Source organism: Orycteropus afer, unplaced genomic scaffold (genome assembly GCF_000298275.1).
Source record: "Orycteropus afer afer isolate SDZICR_OR568_19922 unplaced genomic scaffold, OryAfe1.0 scaffold00043, whole genome shotgun sequence".
In the NCBI taxonomy this organism is placed as follows: Eukaryota; Metazoa; Chordata; class Mammalia; order Tubulidentata; family Orycteropodidae; genus Orycteropus; species Orycteropus afer.
The window spans coordinates 769572-789204 of NW_006921630.1; the positions used below are offsets into that span (position 1 = coordinate 769572).

The 19633-nt window shown below is 38.8% G+C and overlaps 1 protein-coding gene across 1 annotated transcript in view; it reads left to right on the forward strand.

Annotated features, from left to right (window-relative positions):
• The window catches only part of PAPPA2 (pappalysin 2), a 513722-nt gene that overhangs the window by 290721 nt on the left and 203368 nt on the right, over window positions 1–19633 (forward strand). Inside the window, exons 8-10 of the mRNA XM_007937607.1 lie at window positions 3765–3893; window positions 13049–13140; window positions 17574–17767. Of these exons, the coding sequence (XP_007935798.1) occupies window positions 3765–3893; window positions 13049–13140; window positions 17574–17767 (415 nt within the window). The remainder of the gene's footprint in view (window positions 1–3764; window positions 3894–13048; window positions 13141–17573; window positions 17768–19633) is intronic.

Here is a 19633-nt window from a genome sequence, read left to right on the forward strand (position 1 = left end):
TAGGGCCTTCTAAACCATGGGGATGTTCTGGGGCTTTTGGGGGTGCATTTTATGTCCTTTTCCTCCACTTTTTATGTTCTGGCATATCCTTAGTCAGAAAAGTATTCAGAATCTTAGAGGCAATTTGATTCTGAAGAGGCATATTTAAGGTAAAGAAAAATAATTCCCAGGTGTTCTGACTTTTGATGCTGTCATTATGATTATGGAAAAACAGAGACAAGTATTTGAACTACTTCAGTCAGATTGAATGTGATTGCCACAAGTCAGTCTGTCACAATCAGAGGCTCCTATCTGGTGGCACAATTTAATTTCTGGTTCCTTGCTATCACTTTCTGGTAATCTGCCACCACTTTTATAATATTCAAAGGCTACAGTCAACTCTTCTTTAGCTAAGCAAAGAGGGCAAGGACCCTGCAGACACTGTACTCATGGACTCCTTCCAGGCATTCTTTGACACAGAGATCATGACTCATTAGACATGTGCATTTCATTCTTTTTTTTTTTTTTTCCTTTTTCTTTTCCCTCTTTCCCTCTCTCTACTTTCCTTTGCTTCTAGCTCTCCATTTTCTCCTATTTCTGTTCTTTCTATAAGCACTTAGTGAGTTCTACTATGCTCCTGGCAATGTACCCTCAGGCTGGAAACACTGAATTAGATAAGGCTGTTGCTTTCAAAGATTTCAACATTTAGAGTAGGTGGCTGGTCTCTCCAAAGGTGAATTCTTGCCACCTCACAATTTTCTTCAGAGTCTGCCTTGAGGATAGAATTAAGGATTGAATAAAAGTCTTATTGGAAATAGTATATCAGTTTTTGCTGAATTAGAAACCATCACGATCATAGTGGCTTAAAACAACAAGCAGATTAGTTCTCTTGATTCTATGGTTGGCTGGGTGTTCTTGTCTAGACTGGCTTGGCCAGGGCTGAAGTGGCTCAGGATGGCTTCATTCACAGGCCAGAGACCTCATCTGAGATGCCTGGCATGACCAGGAAATGGGAACCTCTTTCTACATGGTCTCTTTTTCTCTAGTAGGCTTTCCTGGGCTTGCTTTCATGGTGGCAGACTAATCTCCAACAGGGAGGGCAAGTCCAAAAATATTTGTACTTTTCAAGTTTTTGTTTATGTTACTTGTGATAATGTTTCACTAACAAGTCACAAAGTCAATTTCCAGTTCAACCAAAACTGAAACCCACTGTAGTCTGACTCATAGTGACCCTATAGACAGAGTAGAACTGTTCCATAGGGCTTTCAAGGCTGTAATCTTATGGATGCGGGCTCTGGTGACGTAGTGCCTAAGGCATTTGACTGTTAAACAGAAGGCTGGTGATTGAAACCCACCAGCCACTCCTTGGAAGGAGGGTTGCCTCGGAAACCCAAGGAGGGGTCGCTATAAGTCAGACCCAACTTGACAGCAGTGAGTTTGGTTTTGGGTTTTGGTAATCTCATGGAAGCAGACTGCCACATCTTCATCCCCCAGAGCAGCTGGTGAGTTCAAATTCCTAGATTTTCTGTTAGCAGCAGAGCACTTAACCATTGTGACACAAGGCTCCTCCCTTCTGATTGAAGGGATGGCAAAATAGACCCTCCCTTTTCATGGGAGGAGCAGCAGCAATCACATTGCAAGGGAGTGTGCATCTAAGATGGAAAGAATTTGTGAGCACTTTGCAGTCTACGACAGCCATAAAAAAAAAGGAGAGAAAAATGTCCACTTTAAGTGTTGCTACATTTTTCTCCCATATGTACTGTCTGAATTAAATTAGAAGACAATCAGATGGTAAAAAACCTAATTCAAATGGGAGTTTATGTCCAGAGATGGATTTAAGAAGGAGAAAATGAAAGGTTATTTGTGAGCTTTTCTAGTAAGAGTAGCTGGATGGTGCAAATGGTTAAGAATCTGGCTACTAACCAAAAGGTTGATGGTTTGAATCCACCTGGTAACATCTCAGAAGAAAGCCCTGGTGACCTACTTCCCAAAGTTCACACAGCTATTGAAAACCCTGTGGAGTGCAGTTCTACTCTGACACACATGGGATCACCATGAGTCAGAATCCACTTGATGGCAACTGGTATTTTGGTTATCTGACTGGATACCCACAAAAATGCCTCTGAGGTCAATAATATCCCACTTTATAGGTGAGAAAACTAAGCCTTCAGTTTAATTTGGTTTGAACAGGTAATCAATGACAGATTCAAGATTGAAATCCAATTTCCTGACTGACTCTCACTTTGGTCCTCTTTCCTTAGTAACACACTGCCTTTTACAAACGCAGATCATTGAAGTCTTGGGCTACCTGCTGCTGAGTTTTTCCTCCAGGAAGAGTAAGCACATGCTGACATTTCTATCTGATCATTTTCCCAACCACAGAGCAGTGTGAGACTTTTATGCATTGCTAGACAAGAGTCTGGCAGAGACTGCCCTGTAAAGGGAAGCCACCGGTGTTGGGTCGGATATAAAATTGGTCTTGTTTTGGGGAATATCTGGCACTCTCATGAGAAGATTGGTTTCCTGAGAAAGAAAGATAATTTGGAATTTAAAAAGTCTTTAATATTTAGATGCCTTTGCTGTTAAAATGCCTAAACGCCAGTGTAGAGGTTTTGAAAGGTGTTTTTGAAACCCCAAGACATTTCCTGTTTGTCAGTTGCAAGCATGGAATGAGGGAGTGGAGGCTTTGTGGTTGAGTTGAAGAGCCTGTTAAAGAAGAGAGAGGCTTGGCAGGAGATTTATGGCAGCCACTCATGGCAGCCAACACCTTCAGAGATGATTGTCCTCCTAAGTTCCTAAGTAACTCCCACCTTAGCTTGACTTTGGTTGTAGTTTTTCAGTTAAGCAGACACTGGACAAAATTAAGATGAAGGTAGAAATGGTCTTTGAAACCAACAGCCCCTCTTCTTGAACCCTGCCTCCCTTCTAAATTTTCTCTCTCACACTTTCCACCTGATCAGTGCATTTGGCTTCTAAAGAGAATCTGATAAACCCCTTCCATCTCTGGTATCAACTGATAAGACTCCATTCCTCTTGTATGTGTGCATTTTGACAAGTTTGGAGGTGGGGAGAAATTCAATGCATTTCTTTTTTTCTTTTCTTTTTTTTTTTTTAATACATATAATTAATATCCCATACAGTTCACCCATTTAAAATGGGCAATTCAATACATTTCTAATTGTGAAATATCCAGCATCCCAAAAATGGTGATACAAGGTGTTTTTATCCCCTTCTGTGAGAAGTTGCTCTTAACCTCTAAGGATTCAGAATCATAAAGCCAAGAATTCCCTTGTGAGTCAAGAAAATTGACTGTGATCCACAGACCAAAAAAAGGCCTCACTGAGCCCAAACTCTGAAACTTTTATCTACAGTTTCTTTGATTACTTCTAAAATACGGGGATTAGTTTGCTTATGTATATAATGAATACATTATATATATTAACATGGTAAATACACACAAACACACACACATGCATAAACAGGGTAAAGATACACTTGGGATACCATCCTAATAGACTGACCAAACCAAAACTGTTAAATTCATTGTTAACTCAGCAAGCATTTAATATACATCTACTATGTGGCATTTATTGGAAATACAGAAATGAAGAGGATTTTAAACATTCTGTTGCTATGTGAGACTGTGTATCCTTACCTTTGTTTCAGATGATGTTATATTTTGTGTTTATGCTACCCATAATATTTCCCTTAAACTCCTGCAAACCATCTTCAAATCATGTCCCACTCTGTGAATGTGATAGTCACAAGCACGTTGGTTTTCACAGGGAGGTCACACCTGGACAGAAGTATCAGTACCAGGTTCAGGCTGAAGCTGGAGCAGAACTAGGAGAAGCTTCACCTCCTCTGATCCACATCCATGGAGCTCCTTACTGTGGAGATGGGCAGGTGGCAAAGTGAGTAGTGTGTGCATGGGAATGTGTGAGCCAGGATATTGCTCCACTCTGGCCAGGAGGTCCATCCTCAAGCTTGAGTTTGGCTTGTTTGGGATATGTAGGGGACAGTATGATTCCAATGTTAATCATAAAATTACAGACTCTGGGATCTGGTAGTGATCTTGCAAAAATATCACATCTTTGCATAGTTAAGAAAGCACTCACTTCTGTTTAGAGCTTACTCAGAATATTGAGATATTGGGTTTGATTCTCTGAGGGCCCTCCTAATGCTTCAGTGAATAACTGCTGGGTAGTGATAAGAGGTTACTTGCCAAATGATACTAAAAAAGGATGGAAGAATATCTTTTCAATCAGTTGCCTATCCTGTGCTACCACTAGTTGTATGACTTGAGAAAGACCAGCACAACTTTCTTGGTTCAGTTGCTCATCTGATCCATGGACAAACTAAGCATAATTTAATTTCTAGCAATTCTATAACCAACCATCACCAAAATAAAAATGGACTCACTCTTGTGTGTTCTTAACATGCCATTTTCTTTTCCTTATTTCCATTTTGTGATATCAAACTCAGGGACAAATTCATTCTGGTTTACCTGGGATTTTCCCAGTTTTAGTACTGACACTCTTACATCCCAAGAAAACTGGGACAGTTGGTCAATGCTACCTCGAGCTATCCTTGATGCTCACTGTAACCTCTTACTTCCATAAAGCTCTGAGAATAGGAGGATGGAAGAATAGGCACTATGATTTGCCTGGATTCTGTTTCCTAATAAGGTAGGTTTTATAATATCTTGGATCAGGTGAAAATATATTTTATTTTAAAATCCTAACAGGAAAGCACCACTCATCTGTCAGTTTATCATACAGTGGTATCTCATGTGTTGCTGTGACGCTGGAAGCTATGCCATTGAGATTTCAAATAACAGAAGGGTCACCCATGGTGGACAGGTTTCAGTGAAGCTTCCAGACTAACACAGACCAGGAAAAAGGAAGTTGTTGTTGTGTTGTTATGTGCCTTTGAGTCATCTCTGACTCACAGCAACCCCTCCTTGGATTTCCAAGGCAGTATCTCTATGGAAGTAGATTGCCCAATCTTCTTCCCAAGGAATGGCTGTTGGGTTTGAACTGCCAACCTTCTGGTTAGCAGTCAAGTGCATTAGGCACTATGCCACCAGAGGCAGTCCAATTATGAAAAAAATAGCCTTTGAAAAACTTATAAATAGCAGTGAAACATTGACTGGTATAGTGCCAGAAGGTGAGCCCCTCAGGTTGGAAGGTATCAAAATACAACTGAGGAAGAGCTGCCTTCTCAAAGTAGCAAACAAAACAAACTCACTACCATCAAGTCGATTCCAACTCATATTGATCCCCTTTGGGTTTCTAAGGTGGTAAATCTTTACAGAAGTAGATTGCCCAGTCTTCCTTCCACAGACTGGCTGATGGCTTGATCACCAACCTTCTGGTTAGCAGTCAAGCTTTTGTAATCTTCATTTGCTAATGAGGCACACCTCAAAATGAGAAGAAACAGCTTCAAACATCCATTAATAACCAGAATGCAGAATGTACAGAGTATGAATCTAGGAAAATTGGAAGTTGGAAAAATGAATGTAACACATGAAGATCGATATCCTAGGTATTAGTGAGCTTCAATGGACTGCTATCACTATTGTGAATCAGAAAATCATGTGGTGTACTATTCCAGGAATGACAAATAGAAGAAGAATGGTATTGCATTCATCATCAAAAAAAGAAAAAATAAATAAATTCAAGATCTATCCTGAAGTACAATGAGGTCAGTATAAGATAAAATCCATATGCCTAAAAGAAAGACCAAGGAGCTCTGGTGGCATAGTGCCTAAGGCTTTGGACTGCTAACCAGAAGGTTGGCGGTTCAAGGCCACCAGCCACTCTGCAGTTAACACTACTATTATTCAAATTTACACACCAACCACTAAAGCCAAAGATGAAGGAATAGAAGATCTTTTTCAACTTCTGCATTCTGAAATTGATGAACCCTGCAATCAAGATGCATTGAAAATTACTGATGATTGGAATGCAAAAGTTGGAAACAAAGAAGCAGCATCAGTAGTTGGAAAATAAGCTTTGGTGATAGAAATGATGTCAGAGATCATATGATAAAATTTTGCAAGACCAATTTATTCATTTCAAATACTTTTTTTCAACAACATAAATGACAACTCTACATGTGAACATCACCAAATGGAATACACAGGAATCAAACCCACTATATCTGTCGAAACAGACAATGGAGAAGCCCAATATCATCAGTCAAAACAAGGCTAGGGCTAACTGTGAAATACACCATCTATTACTCATACAAATTTAAGTTGAAGGTGAAGAAAATTAAAACACATTAACAAGAACCAAAATACAATCTTAAATATATTAGAAACTATATTAGTTTCAATTTAGAAACTATCTGAAGAATAGATTTGATACATTGAACATAAATGACCAAAAACCAGACAAATTGTATGATGATATGAAGGACATCATACAAAGAAAGCAAAAGGTCATTAAAAAGACAGGAAAGGAAGAAAAGTCCAAAATAGATGTCAGAAGAGACTCTGAAAGTTGTTCTTGAATGGAGAGTAAATAAAGGAAATGAAAGAAATGTTGAAGTAGAGGATCTGAAGGAAGATTTCAAAGGGCAGCTTGAGAAGAAAAAGTAAAATATTATGATACGTGCAAAGACCTGGAGTTAGAAAATCAAAAAGGAAGAACATGCTTGCATTTCTCAAGCTGAAGGAACTGCAGAAAAAAGTCAAGCCCCAACTTTCAATATTGAAAAATTCTACGGACAAAATATTGAACTATGTGGGAAGTATCAAAAGAAGATTGAAGGAATACATAGAGCTACTGTACCAACAAAAATTGGTTGACATTCAACCATTTCAGGAGGTAGCATATGATTAAGGATGATGGAATTGAGGGAAGAAGTCCAAGGTTCACTGAAGGAACTGGTGAAAAGCACATCACTGGGAATTGGCAGAATACCCATTGAGATGTTTCAACAAACAGATGCAACACTGGAAGCACTTGGCACATTTATGCCAAGAAATTTGGAAGACTACCTGATTAACTTACTGGAAGAGATCCATAATTTCCAACAGAATGTGGAAGTTATCAAACAATATCATTAATATCACACACAACTAAAATTTACTGAAAATAATTTTTAAATGGTGGCAATAAAATTGACAGGGAACTGACAGAAATTCAAGCTGGACTCAGAAGAGGATATGAAATGAGGGATATCATTCTTGTTGTCAGAGGGATCTTGGCTGAAAGCAAAGAATACCAGAAAGATGTTTACCTGTGTTTTATTGACTTTGCAAAGGCGTTCAATTGTGTGTATCATAACAAATTATGGGTAACATTGTGAAGAACTGGAATTCCAGAAGACTTACTTGTGCCCATAAGGACCAAGAGGCAGTCATTCAAACAGAACAAGGGGTTACTGCAAGGTTAAAAATCAGGAAAACTGTGGGCTGAGGCTGTATTCTTTCACCATACTTGTTCAATCTGTATATCAAATAATCTGAGAAACTGGACTATATGAATAAGAACTCATTAACCTGAGATATGCAGATGACATGATCTTGCTTGTGAAAGGGAAAAAGACTTAACACTTGCTGAAGAAATTCAGATTACAGCCTTTGAACAGTATTGATTACACTTCAACATGAAGAAAACAAAAATCCTACCATCAGGACAAATAAGCAACACTATTATGGGAGCTCTGGTAGCATAGTGCCTAAGGCACTTGACTGCTAACCAGAAGACTGGCGGTTCAAACCCACCAACCACTCTTCAGAAGGAAGGTTAGATTGGTTGGGTAATCTATTTCCCTAGTGATACTGCCTCGGAAACGCAAGGAGGGGTCGCTATGAGTCAGGGCCGACTCGACGGCACATAACAACAACAACAACATGATAAGTGGAGAAAAGTTGAAGGTGTCAGGGATTTCACTTACTTGGATCCACAGTCAATGTTCATGGAAGCAGCAGTCAAATGTCAAATGAAGTATTGCAGTGCACAAATCTACTGCAAAAGATCACTTTAAAGTGTAAAAGAGCCAGGATGTCACTCTGAAGACTAAGTTGCACCTGACCTAAGCCACTGTTTTTTCAATAGCTTCATATGCATATGAAAGCTAGGCAATGAGTAAGGAAGACCAAAGAATAATTGATGCATTTGAGTTGTGATGTTAGGGAAGAATATTGAATATACCTTGGACTGTCAGAAGTACCAAACAAATCTAACTTGGAAGTACAACCAGAATGCTCTTTAGAAGCAAGAATGGCCAGACTTCATCTCTCATACTTTGGTCATGTTATCAGGAGGGACTAGTCACTGGAGAGGGATAGCATGCCTGGTAAAGTAGGGGGACAACAAAAAATGGGAAGACCTTTCAATGAGATGGATTGACATAGCGGCTGCAACAATGGGCTCAAGCATAGCAAAGATTGTGAGGATGGCACAGAACCTGGCAGTGTTTTGTTCTGTTGTATGTAGGGTTGGCTATGATTCAAAGCTAACTTGATGGCACTGAACAGCAACAGCAACAGGAAACAATTCTATAACCTTTCCCCATCCCATTGTTTTGCAGCTTTTGTTGTTAGTTGCCATCAAGTCGATTCTGACTCATGGTGAACTGTGTGTGAACTATGTGTGCTGAGTAGATTTGCTGTGAAGGGTTTTAAGTCTGACATTTCAGAAGCAGGTCACCATGCCTATCTTCCAAGGCTCCTCTGAATGGGTTTGAACCACTCACCTTTTGGTTAGTAGTCTTGTGCTTAACCTTTTGCACCACCAGGAGCCCTAGCAGTCATTATTATTTTATTTTTTTTTTTTCTCATTCTTCTAAGATACTTACGCTGTAGTGTAAGCCTATTCCTTTTCATAGAAGCATAAACAGCCAGATGTCCCCAGGCTTCATTAATATATGAAAGCAATTGAAATCACTTTAATAACCAAAACCTTGTTAGCTTGCTGCTCCCTCTTGTAATCTTACAAGTCTGATTATTGTTACCATTGCTTTCCCTATTCTGCATATTTTCCTTGGGGTCAGCTGCTCACCAGTGAAGGTGCTTGAGGAGCTTGGTTCCCACTGCTGTACTGATAGAGGAGTCCCTGTGGTTGTCTGTTCCCTGTGTTTTCTTGCCTGTGCATTCCTGCCTCTCTACCTTTCTTCCTGTGCAAATGCTGCCCTTTTGATCTCCCATGGTTGATTGTTCTAAGGAGTGCATCTCCCTGGAGTAGTTATTCGACTCATAGGTCTGTCTATTGTTTGGTTGAGAGTTAAGCCATGGCATTGAGTTCCTTCTAGGCTCAAGGGGTAAGTAGGTTCCATAGTGTCAGGAGTTTTACCAGTCTCTATCTAAACAGTAATCCTGATCTTCTTTATGTTTTTAATTTTGTTCCACATTTTTCTCCAACTCTATCCAGGATCTCCAATTTTGATCCTTTTCTGAGTGTTTGACATTGGTAGCTAGGCATTATCTAGTTCTTCTGGTCTCAGGGTCATATGGGCTGAGTTCTCATAGTCCATCAGTCTTTTCGACAATTATTTCCATGTGTCCTTCTTCACTCTTCTTTGTTGTAGACAAGGAGAGACCAATAGTTGCATCTTAGATAATCTCTCAAAAGTTTTTAATATCCCAGTTGCTACTCACCAAAGTAGGATATAGAGCAATGGTTTTGTGTACTATGTTGTACCAGTTGAGCTTAAAGTCCCTCCATGAACATGGTCCTGGGCCCACAGGCCCAGCAACTCCCTTCCTCAATGTGCTTAGCTGTGGCTAAGATGTTATCCTAACTTTGTCCCCTGTTAGCTTTATACTGCACATGGACATTTTTGTAGCACATACAAGTATGTATGTAGGCATATCATCTGCTAAACTTATGTATGGTTGTGGGTATATTCCTGTTTGCCCACTTTGGATATCACCTATTCATAAGACAAGGAGTACAAAGATAATTGAAGACCCTGAAATCATGAGCAGTGTTCATTTAGATATTGGTCTCTCAATCTGCATTCTCCAATACGGTCGTCACTAGCCACATAGGGAGGAACTCTGGTGGCACAACAATTAAGCTCTTGACTGCTGATTGGAAATTTGGAAGTTCGAAACCATCCCATGGCTCTGTGGGAGACAGACCTGACAGTCTCCTTCTGAAAATATTACAGCATAGAAAACCAAATGGGGGCAATTCTACTATGTCATGTGGGGTCACTATGAATAGAAATCAACTTGAAGGCACCTGACAAAAACAGCAGCTATGTGTGGCTCTTGGTCCTTTGAAATGTGGCAAGAACAAATAAGCAACTGAATGCTTAATTTTACTTAATTTTAATTGATTTAAATGTAATTTAACAACTGAAATTTGATCCAACTATTAGAGAACATTAAAGTATATTTGGAACAACTTAGATATGTGAATTTATTTTTTCAAGTATTTGAACTGAGAAGTCCTATAAGTGAAAAATACATACCAAATTTTGAAGATATAGTATGAAAATTTAATGTAAAATACTTCATTAATATTTTTATACTGATTACATATTGACATAATATTTTGAATGTATTGGGCTAAATGAAATGTAGCATTAAAATTAATTTCACCTGCTTTTTACTTTCTCATGTGACTATTAGAAAATTAGAAACTATTTATTTGATGCTCATTATATTTCTACTGGGCAGTACTGCTTGAAATGAAATACAATATGCTTATATTAATTATTTAGATTATCTTCAAAATGAAAATACAAAGTTTCTAACCTTCAAATTTAGATTAACACTGATCTAGGTTAACTCTCTCTTTCCAGAGATGAACTGAGGTCTGGAGAATTGAGAGACTTCTCAGCTATCACTTGTCTGACTAGGTCTCCCATAGGAGCTCTGGTGACACAGTGCTTAAAACATTCAGCAGCTAACCAAATGGTCGGTGGTTCACACCCACCAGATGCTCTATGGGAGAAAGATGAGGAAGTCTACTTCCATAAAGATTTACCACCTTGGAAACCTAAGGGCAGTTGTACTCTTCCCTATAGGGTGTCTATGAGTTGAATCAACTCTGTGGTAGTGGGTTTGATTTGGTTTTTCGGACTAGGTCCCCAGTGCAGCCTCTTACCATTGAATTGAATTGCCTTGGTATCAAAAGAGAATTAGAAGTTTCTTTACTTTTTTCAATTATTTTTTTCATATCTCTTTTATCCTTTTTATATTTCCAGATTGTCCTACAATAATATGATTATTGTTGTTGTTGTTGTTATGTGCCATCGAGTTGGCCCCGACTCAGAGCGACCCCTCCTTGGGTTTCCGAGGCAGTATCACTACGGAAGTAGGATTGCGCAACCTTCCTTCCAAGGAGTGGCTGGTGGGTTTGAACCGCCAGCCTTCTGATTAGCAGTCAAGTGCTTTAGCCACTATGCTACCAGAGCTCCTAATATGATTATTATATAACTACATTTTAATATACTTCTAATTCATTTTAAAATATTTTAATATCTAAATATTTACTATTTACTCCATTCCTTTAAATGATGATTAGAGCTACTAATGATACTCAAGGCCTGAGACCCGTTTAGCATTCCAAACCCCTTTATCTATCTATTGGATTAAAATATGTGTCAGTTTGGGACATTATGAAAAGTCAAAGAGAAAAAGTGGTAGTCCTAGATCCATTTTACAATAGCCTAATCTTGGTTCTTTCAAAGGAGTTTCAACCCAACTTGATCTATTGTTACTCTAATATGCTTCATGTCCCCCTCAATCTAAACAAACCCCCCCAGCTAGATCCAAATTCAGACATCAGCTTTAATAGCAATTGAGGTTCCAAAAACATAAGTTATTTTGTTCTCCAAGTATTTGTTTCACCCCTGCAATATATGCTAACGGCCATCAGATGATGTGAGGAAATAAACACAGGGACTTGACCTTAGTGATGACCGCAATCTGGCTATTTAAATCTCCTGATATATAAACAGATTTCAATTCCACAAAATAACAACATTTACAACTCCATATAGAGAGAATAAAGCAAGGAAAACACAAAGAAATACCAGTAAGAATGAATAGAAAGCAAAACCACATATAGCTAGGTTCCTTCTTCACCAAATCAGTTGACTATTTCTAAGACTCCATTCATCATACATCAGTAGGCCTCTCCTAAGGAGTGCCCAGTGGCAAAAATTGTTGTGTGCTTGACGACTAGTTTAAAGATTAGTGGTTAGAATCTATCCAGAGACACCTCAGAAGGCAGGCTTGACAATGTGCTCCTGAAAGGTCACAGCCTTGCAAGCCCTATGGAACAGTTATAGTCTGCACACATGGAATAACCATGAATCAGAATCAACTCAATGGCAATTAACAACAGCAACAACAGGCTTTTCCTAAGCTCAAGACTTCTACCAAAAACATTTTCAGGATCCACATGACTTTCCTATATATTTCTGAGCCATGAGCTGCTTGACTTCTAGGAATTCCCATAACCAACTGGATACTCCAATTGACAATTATTGCTCAAATTGCATCTATTTTAAATATCTGTACATTTGATCCCTCCCCCCAAAGGCATTCTTTCAGTTCCTTCTATTTAGAGGAGCTCTGGTAGCATAGTGCCTAAGGCACTTGACTGCTAACCAGAAGGCTGGTGGTTCAAACCCAACAGCCACTCCTTGGAAGGAAGGTTAGGCGATGCTACTTCTGTAGTGATACTGCCTCGGAAACACAAGGAGGGGTCACTATGAGTCTGGGCCGACTTGATGGCAAGTAACAACAACAACATTTAGCTTGCACTTCTTGCTTTATAATGAGGAAGATTGAGAATTTTAAAATTTAAAATTATGGGAGGTAAACAGAAAACTTATTTATTTGCTTTGTGTTTATGGATATGGAGCTCTGGTGGCACAGTGCCTAAAGCATTTGACTGCTAACCAGAAGGCTGGCAGTTTCAAACCCACCAGCTGCTCTGAGAAAGGAAGATGGGGCAATCTACTTCCATAAAGATTTACCATCAGTGGAGGTCACTATGAGTAGGAATTGACTCGATGGCAGTGAGTTTGGGTTTTGTTTATTTGTTATTGTTGTTCATGTATAAATGGGTGTGTTTATATTTTTACTCTCTAGGAGCTTGGGAGAAGAGTGTGATGATGGAGACCTTTTGAGTGGAGATGGATGCTCAAGGACATGTGAATTGGAAGAAGGATTTAATTGTGTAGGTGAGTTTAGGAGAACCTGCCTCGGAATATGTCATTATTTTTATTCACAGTACCGGGACCCCATTTCCAACAGCCACAGTCCTTTTGCGCTATTATTTGAAATTAGGTGTTATAAAGGAAGAATTAGTCTAACAATTGAACATCTCTCAGTCTCTCATTTTTGAGTTTTTGATAAACTGTAACATACAGTTTTGTGATAATAATATTTGGTCTGTTTATTAAATGCCAGGCACTATATATATATATATATATATATATATATATATATATGCTATTATTTAACATATATTATCCAGTTTTAGACAAAACTAAACCTTGGAGAGCTTAAATAACTTGTATTTATCATACAGCCAGAAGTGATGAAACCAGGATTTGAACCAAAAAGGTGCAGCTCTAGAATCTGCATGCTGAACCAATTGGTTTGACTGCCTCCTAGCTTAGTATTACCAAGGTTTTCTCTTGGGTCCTTGTGTCTAACATCAAAATGTCAATTAAATAGCACAATCAGACAGATTCTACATACAATTCAGCATTCTAAGCCAAAGGAAGTACAAGGTGTCTCTTGGAAGTTGTATTAAATAGATAAGTTCATGAAGGGTGGTGCAAGGTAGTGTGTTTCTTAATCCTGGAGAATTACTGGCAATAAATTATAAAGAGGATTCTTTGACTCTAGACCCTTGCCATTTGGGAGGTGGTCCAGAGGCTTCTCCCAATTCTCATTTAACCCAGAACGAACAGGTTTCTTAGGTACAGATTATTTTCCATTCCCATTTGCATACATTGCAATGATTCTGTGGAACATAATCACTTATTAAAGTTATTTTAATTAGCAGTGCATTTAAAATAGTTTAACATCCCCAAATCTCAAGATAAAGTAGGATAATTATATAGAATTTATTAAAGTGTCCAGCACCACACAGAACACACAAAGTCCCTCTAGAGTATACATTCTAAGAATCACAGAATGTTGGTGATCTTCCATCCATGTATCCAGCCAGCCAGCCATCTGACAGGTACTTATTCAGTGCTCACTGTGTGCTACCAATGTGATCATGATCCTGTTCTCTACACACATATATATAGTCTAAAAATGATGCAGAGTCCAATTTCCCTCCTTTACAGAGATCCCTTGTACTGGTTCTGGAGAGATGGGTCTCTAAGTTCTGCTTACATATTTCTAGCAGTGAAGAATGTGCCTTAAAACAGACTATTCTATTTAAATGTGGCTTTATCCATTACAAAATTCTTCTCCTTTTTTCTGGTTTGGAAACTGAGGCCTAGAGAGTTTTTGTGACTCATCCAAGGGCATACAACAAACATGATCTCTGCAGAGCCAGCACTGGAACTCAGCTTTCCTACTACTTAATCAAGTGCTTTCTCCCTGCTACGAAACTAGAGGGAATAAATTCTTTTTTTCTATTTTCTTTGACTACCATTCAGATATTTGAAATGCCTTCCCATTATTCTCCTTTCCAATCCAAACATCCCCTCTTGTGATTAGGTTTCCAGACCCTTTCCTATTTACCCCAACCTGGCATGCTTCATATGATCAATGCCCAGAAAGAAATTCAATCCTCCAGATGTGCTTGGGCTGTACAGAATACACTGAACCAATTACCTCCCCACTTTCATATGTACATATTTTTTAATGACACCTATGTTTGCATCATTTCTTTTGGTAACCACATAGTTGGCTCACATGATATATATATCCAAATACTGTGCCGTCTCTAACATAGCTCTATTTTCATTTAAATTAAGAGCCAACCTTATTGTGTTTCTATCACATTTGATCCCAGTAAGTCTGCCCTATCTTTCTTTAGTCTCCAACTCCAATAAGAGTATATCTAAATGATTTGAACTTCACAGATATCCAGGGTAATATATTCTACAGCTAGACATCTGTTTCAATGAGTAATAAGTGCATAGTATACTAAGCACATAGTTATACTCCATTATTTCTCAAAAGATAAGGTTTGAGGGAACTATTGTGAAATATATTTATTTTGAGATGAATTTTAAAAATCAGACACAAACATTTTAAGGCCATGGTGAAAAAAAAAAAGAACAATCAGTGACTGGGTTGTAAATAGGAGCTCTGGTGCCACAGTGGTTGAAGCACTGGGCTGCTAACCAAAAGGTCTACCATTTGAATCCAACAGCTACTCCATGGGAGAAAGATAAGGCAGTTTGCTTCTGTAAAGATTTACAGTTTCGGAACCCCTATGGGGCAACTTTACTCTGTCGTATAGTCACTGTAAGTCAGAATCGACTCAGTGGCAGTAGGTTTGGTTTGGTTTAGGTTATAAATAGAATAGAAAACTATATTGAGTCCTTGACTGGTACAAAGAGTTAAGCACTGTACTACTAGCCAAAAGGTTGAGGGTTCAAATCTAGTCAGAGGTACCTCAGAAGATGTGCCTTCTGAAAGGTCACAACCTTGAACCCCTATAGAGCAGGTCCACTCTGCACACATGGAATCACCATGAATCAGAACGGATTTTATGCCAACCAACAATATATGAGTGGGTGTGTGTATACAAAATACATACGGGCGGGGGGGATCATCATGGTACCCCAAATGCACATATATTGGCTTTGGGGAAGTAGTTTGAGTAAGCCATGGGTTTGATGGAATGCAAGGGTTGAAGACTCAAAACAGGCTGAGAACCAAGTCCTAGGATCAGTGGCTTATTCATGACAAGGAAAGATAAATTTACCATAGAAGGGTGTTGCAGTTAAGGAGATTATTAAGGGAAATGGTTAATAACTACACATTGAGGAGCATCTTGACAAATTATCAGAACATCCCTCTGGTATTGCTGTGAAGAATTTAAAAAATAACAGTCTAATAACAGTAAATTTTACTCATGGTGTTACTGAATGTGTACATAGTGTTATTTATTTGGAGACTTGATCTTATTTTCATGCTCTTTTATTTTGTTGTTGTTGTTGTTGTTGTTATGTGCCATCGAGTTGGCCCTGACTCATAACCTCCTTGGGTTTCCGAGGCAGTATCACTATGGAAGTAGGATTGCCCAACCTTCCTTCCGAGGAGTGGCTGGTGGGTTTGAACCGTCAGCCTTCTGGTTAGCAGTCAAGTGTTTTAGCCACTATGCTACCAGAGCTCCTTTTATTTTGTAGAAGTGGGAAATTAGAATTGTGCTGTTAATATTAATGTGCCATACTTTGGTAGAAAATACATAGAACTGAATAATGGCTTATAACTGCTTTTCAGTTTTCTCCTCTTGAAGAAAGTGAGTCTACACATCTATGAAGACTCAGTACCATTCACTTAGCAAGAGTTATCCTAGGAGCAAGTATGGGGCATGTCAATGCACACAACTTACTTTAAAGCTCCAACAGTTTTCCTTAAGCCTTCACATCTCACTTATTTGCTCTTGAAGACAATCACTCTGTCTCAGCTTGATGTACTTGTGGTGTGGTAGCAAGTTCACAAAATCTACATTCTGCATGCCTAGTGCAAATCCAAGCTCTATTGCTTGAGTCAAGTGACCCTTGGCAAGTCACTTAAAGTCGCTGAGTTTCAGATTTCCCATCTATGAAACAAGCAAACTAAAAACGCACACCTCACATAGTTATCTTAAGACTAGAATAAATAATACAGATGTAACCCTTAAAAATCAGAAGCCCATATTGTCCAGTTTCAGAGCTTTTGTACAATTCAGGAACAAGAAGTAATTGGGAAGAAAAAAAAAAAAAAAACCTCAAATACTTTCATACTTAAAAAGCTATGAAGAGAATGCAAGTACATAATATGTCATACCACTTATTAAAGTCCCTTTCCTCTTTTACCTACTACTCTTATATCCCAAGCTTCCCCTAAGAACATCTCTCAACTAGTCCTTAATATTTCTTTCTACATCTAATTTACCACTGCTTTTTCTACATGTTCCTTCTCGTCCCAATCCTATCCCTTAGCAGTTAGATCTTTATTATATAGACGTGGAGTCCCTGGGTAGTATGAATTGTTTGCATTTGGCTCCTAACCAAAAGGTTGGCAGTTTGAACCTACCTAGTAGTGCTCCAGAAGAAAGGCCTGGCATTCTGCTTCCATCCATAAAGTATACAGCCAACACAGGAGCTCAGTTCTGTTAGGTAATACATGAGGTTGCCATGAGCTGGAATTGACAGCACTGGATCTGTTTGTTTGGTATTGTACGTATGTACTTTACCTCTCACCCAATGAAAAAGAATCCTTCTTCTTTTGATACATATGGTGTATATATGATTGTGTGTGGTGTATGTATGTGTGGGTGTATTAGCTGTGTATTTGGGGTGTGCATTAGCCTGGTTGGCAATTACCAGATTCTCCTTACTAGGGGGTTGGAAAAGAAATGCTGTGAACACTCCCATATAATTTTTTTCATGATGTATATAAAAACACTTTTTAAAGTGCTGTTTCTTGGCAGGAGAACCAAGCCTGTGCTACATCTATGAGGGAGATGGGATGTGTGAGCCTTTCGAGAAGGAAACCAGCATCTTAGACTGTGGACTCTATACTCCCAAAGGATATGTGGATCAGTGGGCTGCCCAAGCTTACTCCTCTCATGAAGACAAGAAGAAATGTCCTATTTCCTTGGTCACTGGAGAACCTCAATCCATGGTAAATTAAGCCAGATGAATAAAGTCAAGACAACAAAATTTTGAAATTACTCCCCCAGATGTTTAATTTTCTCCTGATTTTACCAATTTTACCATCAACTGTAGTCCTTCAGTAACTCAGAACAAGATAATGTTATAATAAAGCCTTCTAGACTAGCAATTAAACCCACTTCCCCTTCCCCTAGCCCCCACACACGTACCTACACTAGTTTTCATCTAGGAATGTCTGGGCTATGCAATGGCTAACTCTAAGGCATACATGAGCATCTCAAAATTTAACTTATAAGTACACATATCAGAAATTACACTTGGACTTTGCATTTAAGTGAGTTTATTTTAAAAGAAGAAAGAAAAAGAGTAAAGAGTTAGAAAGCCTGGTTGCACTACTGGATTCACTGTAATTATTACCGAATGATGTTTGGCAAGTCAATTAATCTCTTCAGGCCCCAGTTTTCTCATATGTAAAAGGGATATAAATACATTATTATTACTGAAGAAATCCTAGAGTTAGTACTAGAAACAAATTCTAAGGTGTATAATTTTCCTGCATATTTACCTACTGTTATGGATTGAATTATGTCCCCTCAAAATTTGTGTCAACTTGACTGGGCCATGATTCTCAGTGGTTTAGAAGTTATGTAATGTGGCCTATCCCACGATGTGATCTGATGTGATAAACTGATCAGGTTTAAAGGGATTAAGATTAAGGGTGAGTTGCAACACCCTTAGTCCCACCGCAGCCTTGATCCATGTAAAGGGAGCTTCTCTGGTGTGTGGCCTGCAACACCTTTTATTTTACAAGATATAAAAGGAGTGAGAAGTGAGTAGAAAGAGGGGAGCTACTACCACCAAGAGCCAGGAGTGGAGCATGTCCTTTGGACCCAGAGTCCCTGCACTGGGATACTCTTAGGAATAATGGACACAGAGAAAGTCTTCCCCTAGAGCCAGCACTCTGAAGTCAGACTTCTAGTTTGATAAACTAAGAGAATAAATTAGTTTGTTAAACCATTCCACTGGTATTTCTGTTAAAGCAGCATTAGATGACTAAAGGGAGCTCTGGTGGTGTAGTGCCTAAAGCATGTGACTGCTAACCATAAGGCTGGTGGTTCAAACCCACTAGCCACTCCTCAGAAGGAAGGTTGGGCAATCTGTTTCCATAGTGATACTGCCTCAGAAACCCATGAGGGGTCGCTATGAGTTGGATCCAACTCCACAGCAGTGAGTTTGGGTTTGGGTTTAGATGACTAAGACACCTCCAAAGGCGAGATCTTCTGAACCCTCTAAGATGTTAGATTAATGATTTTTCTTTCCTCAGTTCATTTTTTTTTTTTCCAAATTTTATTTGTTTGTTGAGAATATACACAAAATTTTGTAAAACATATACCAATTCAAAGTTTCTACATGTACAGTTCAGTGACACTGATTACGGTTTTTGAGCTGTGCAATCATCCTCACCCTCCTTTTCTGAGTTGTACCTCTCTCATTAACATGAATTCACTGTCCTTTAAGGTTCCTACCTAATATTTCTCATTGTTGTTGTCAATTTGATCCCACATAGACAGTTTTTATAAGAACATGTGCTCAAGCCAAATCTTTTTTACTAATTAAGCTAAACTATTATTGACTTCAGGGGATATTCTTGGTTTTAGGTTTAAAGATTATCTCAGGGCAATAGTTTCAGGGGTTTTTCTACCTTCCATGGCTCCAGAAAGTCTAGAAAACTCACTGCCACCATGTCAATTCCAATTTATAGCAACTCCTATTGGGTTCTGAGGCAGTAAATCTTTATAGAACTAGATTGCCCCATCTTCCTTCAGCAGAATGACTGGTAGGTTTGAACTGACAACCTTCTGGTTAGCAGTCAAAT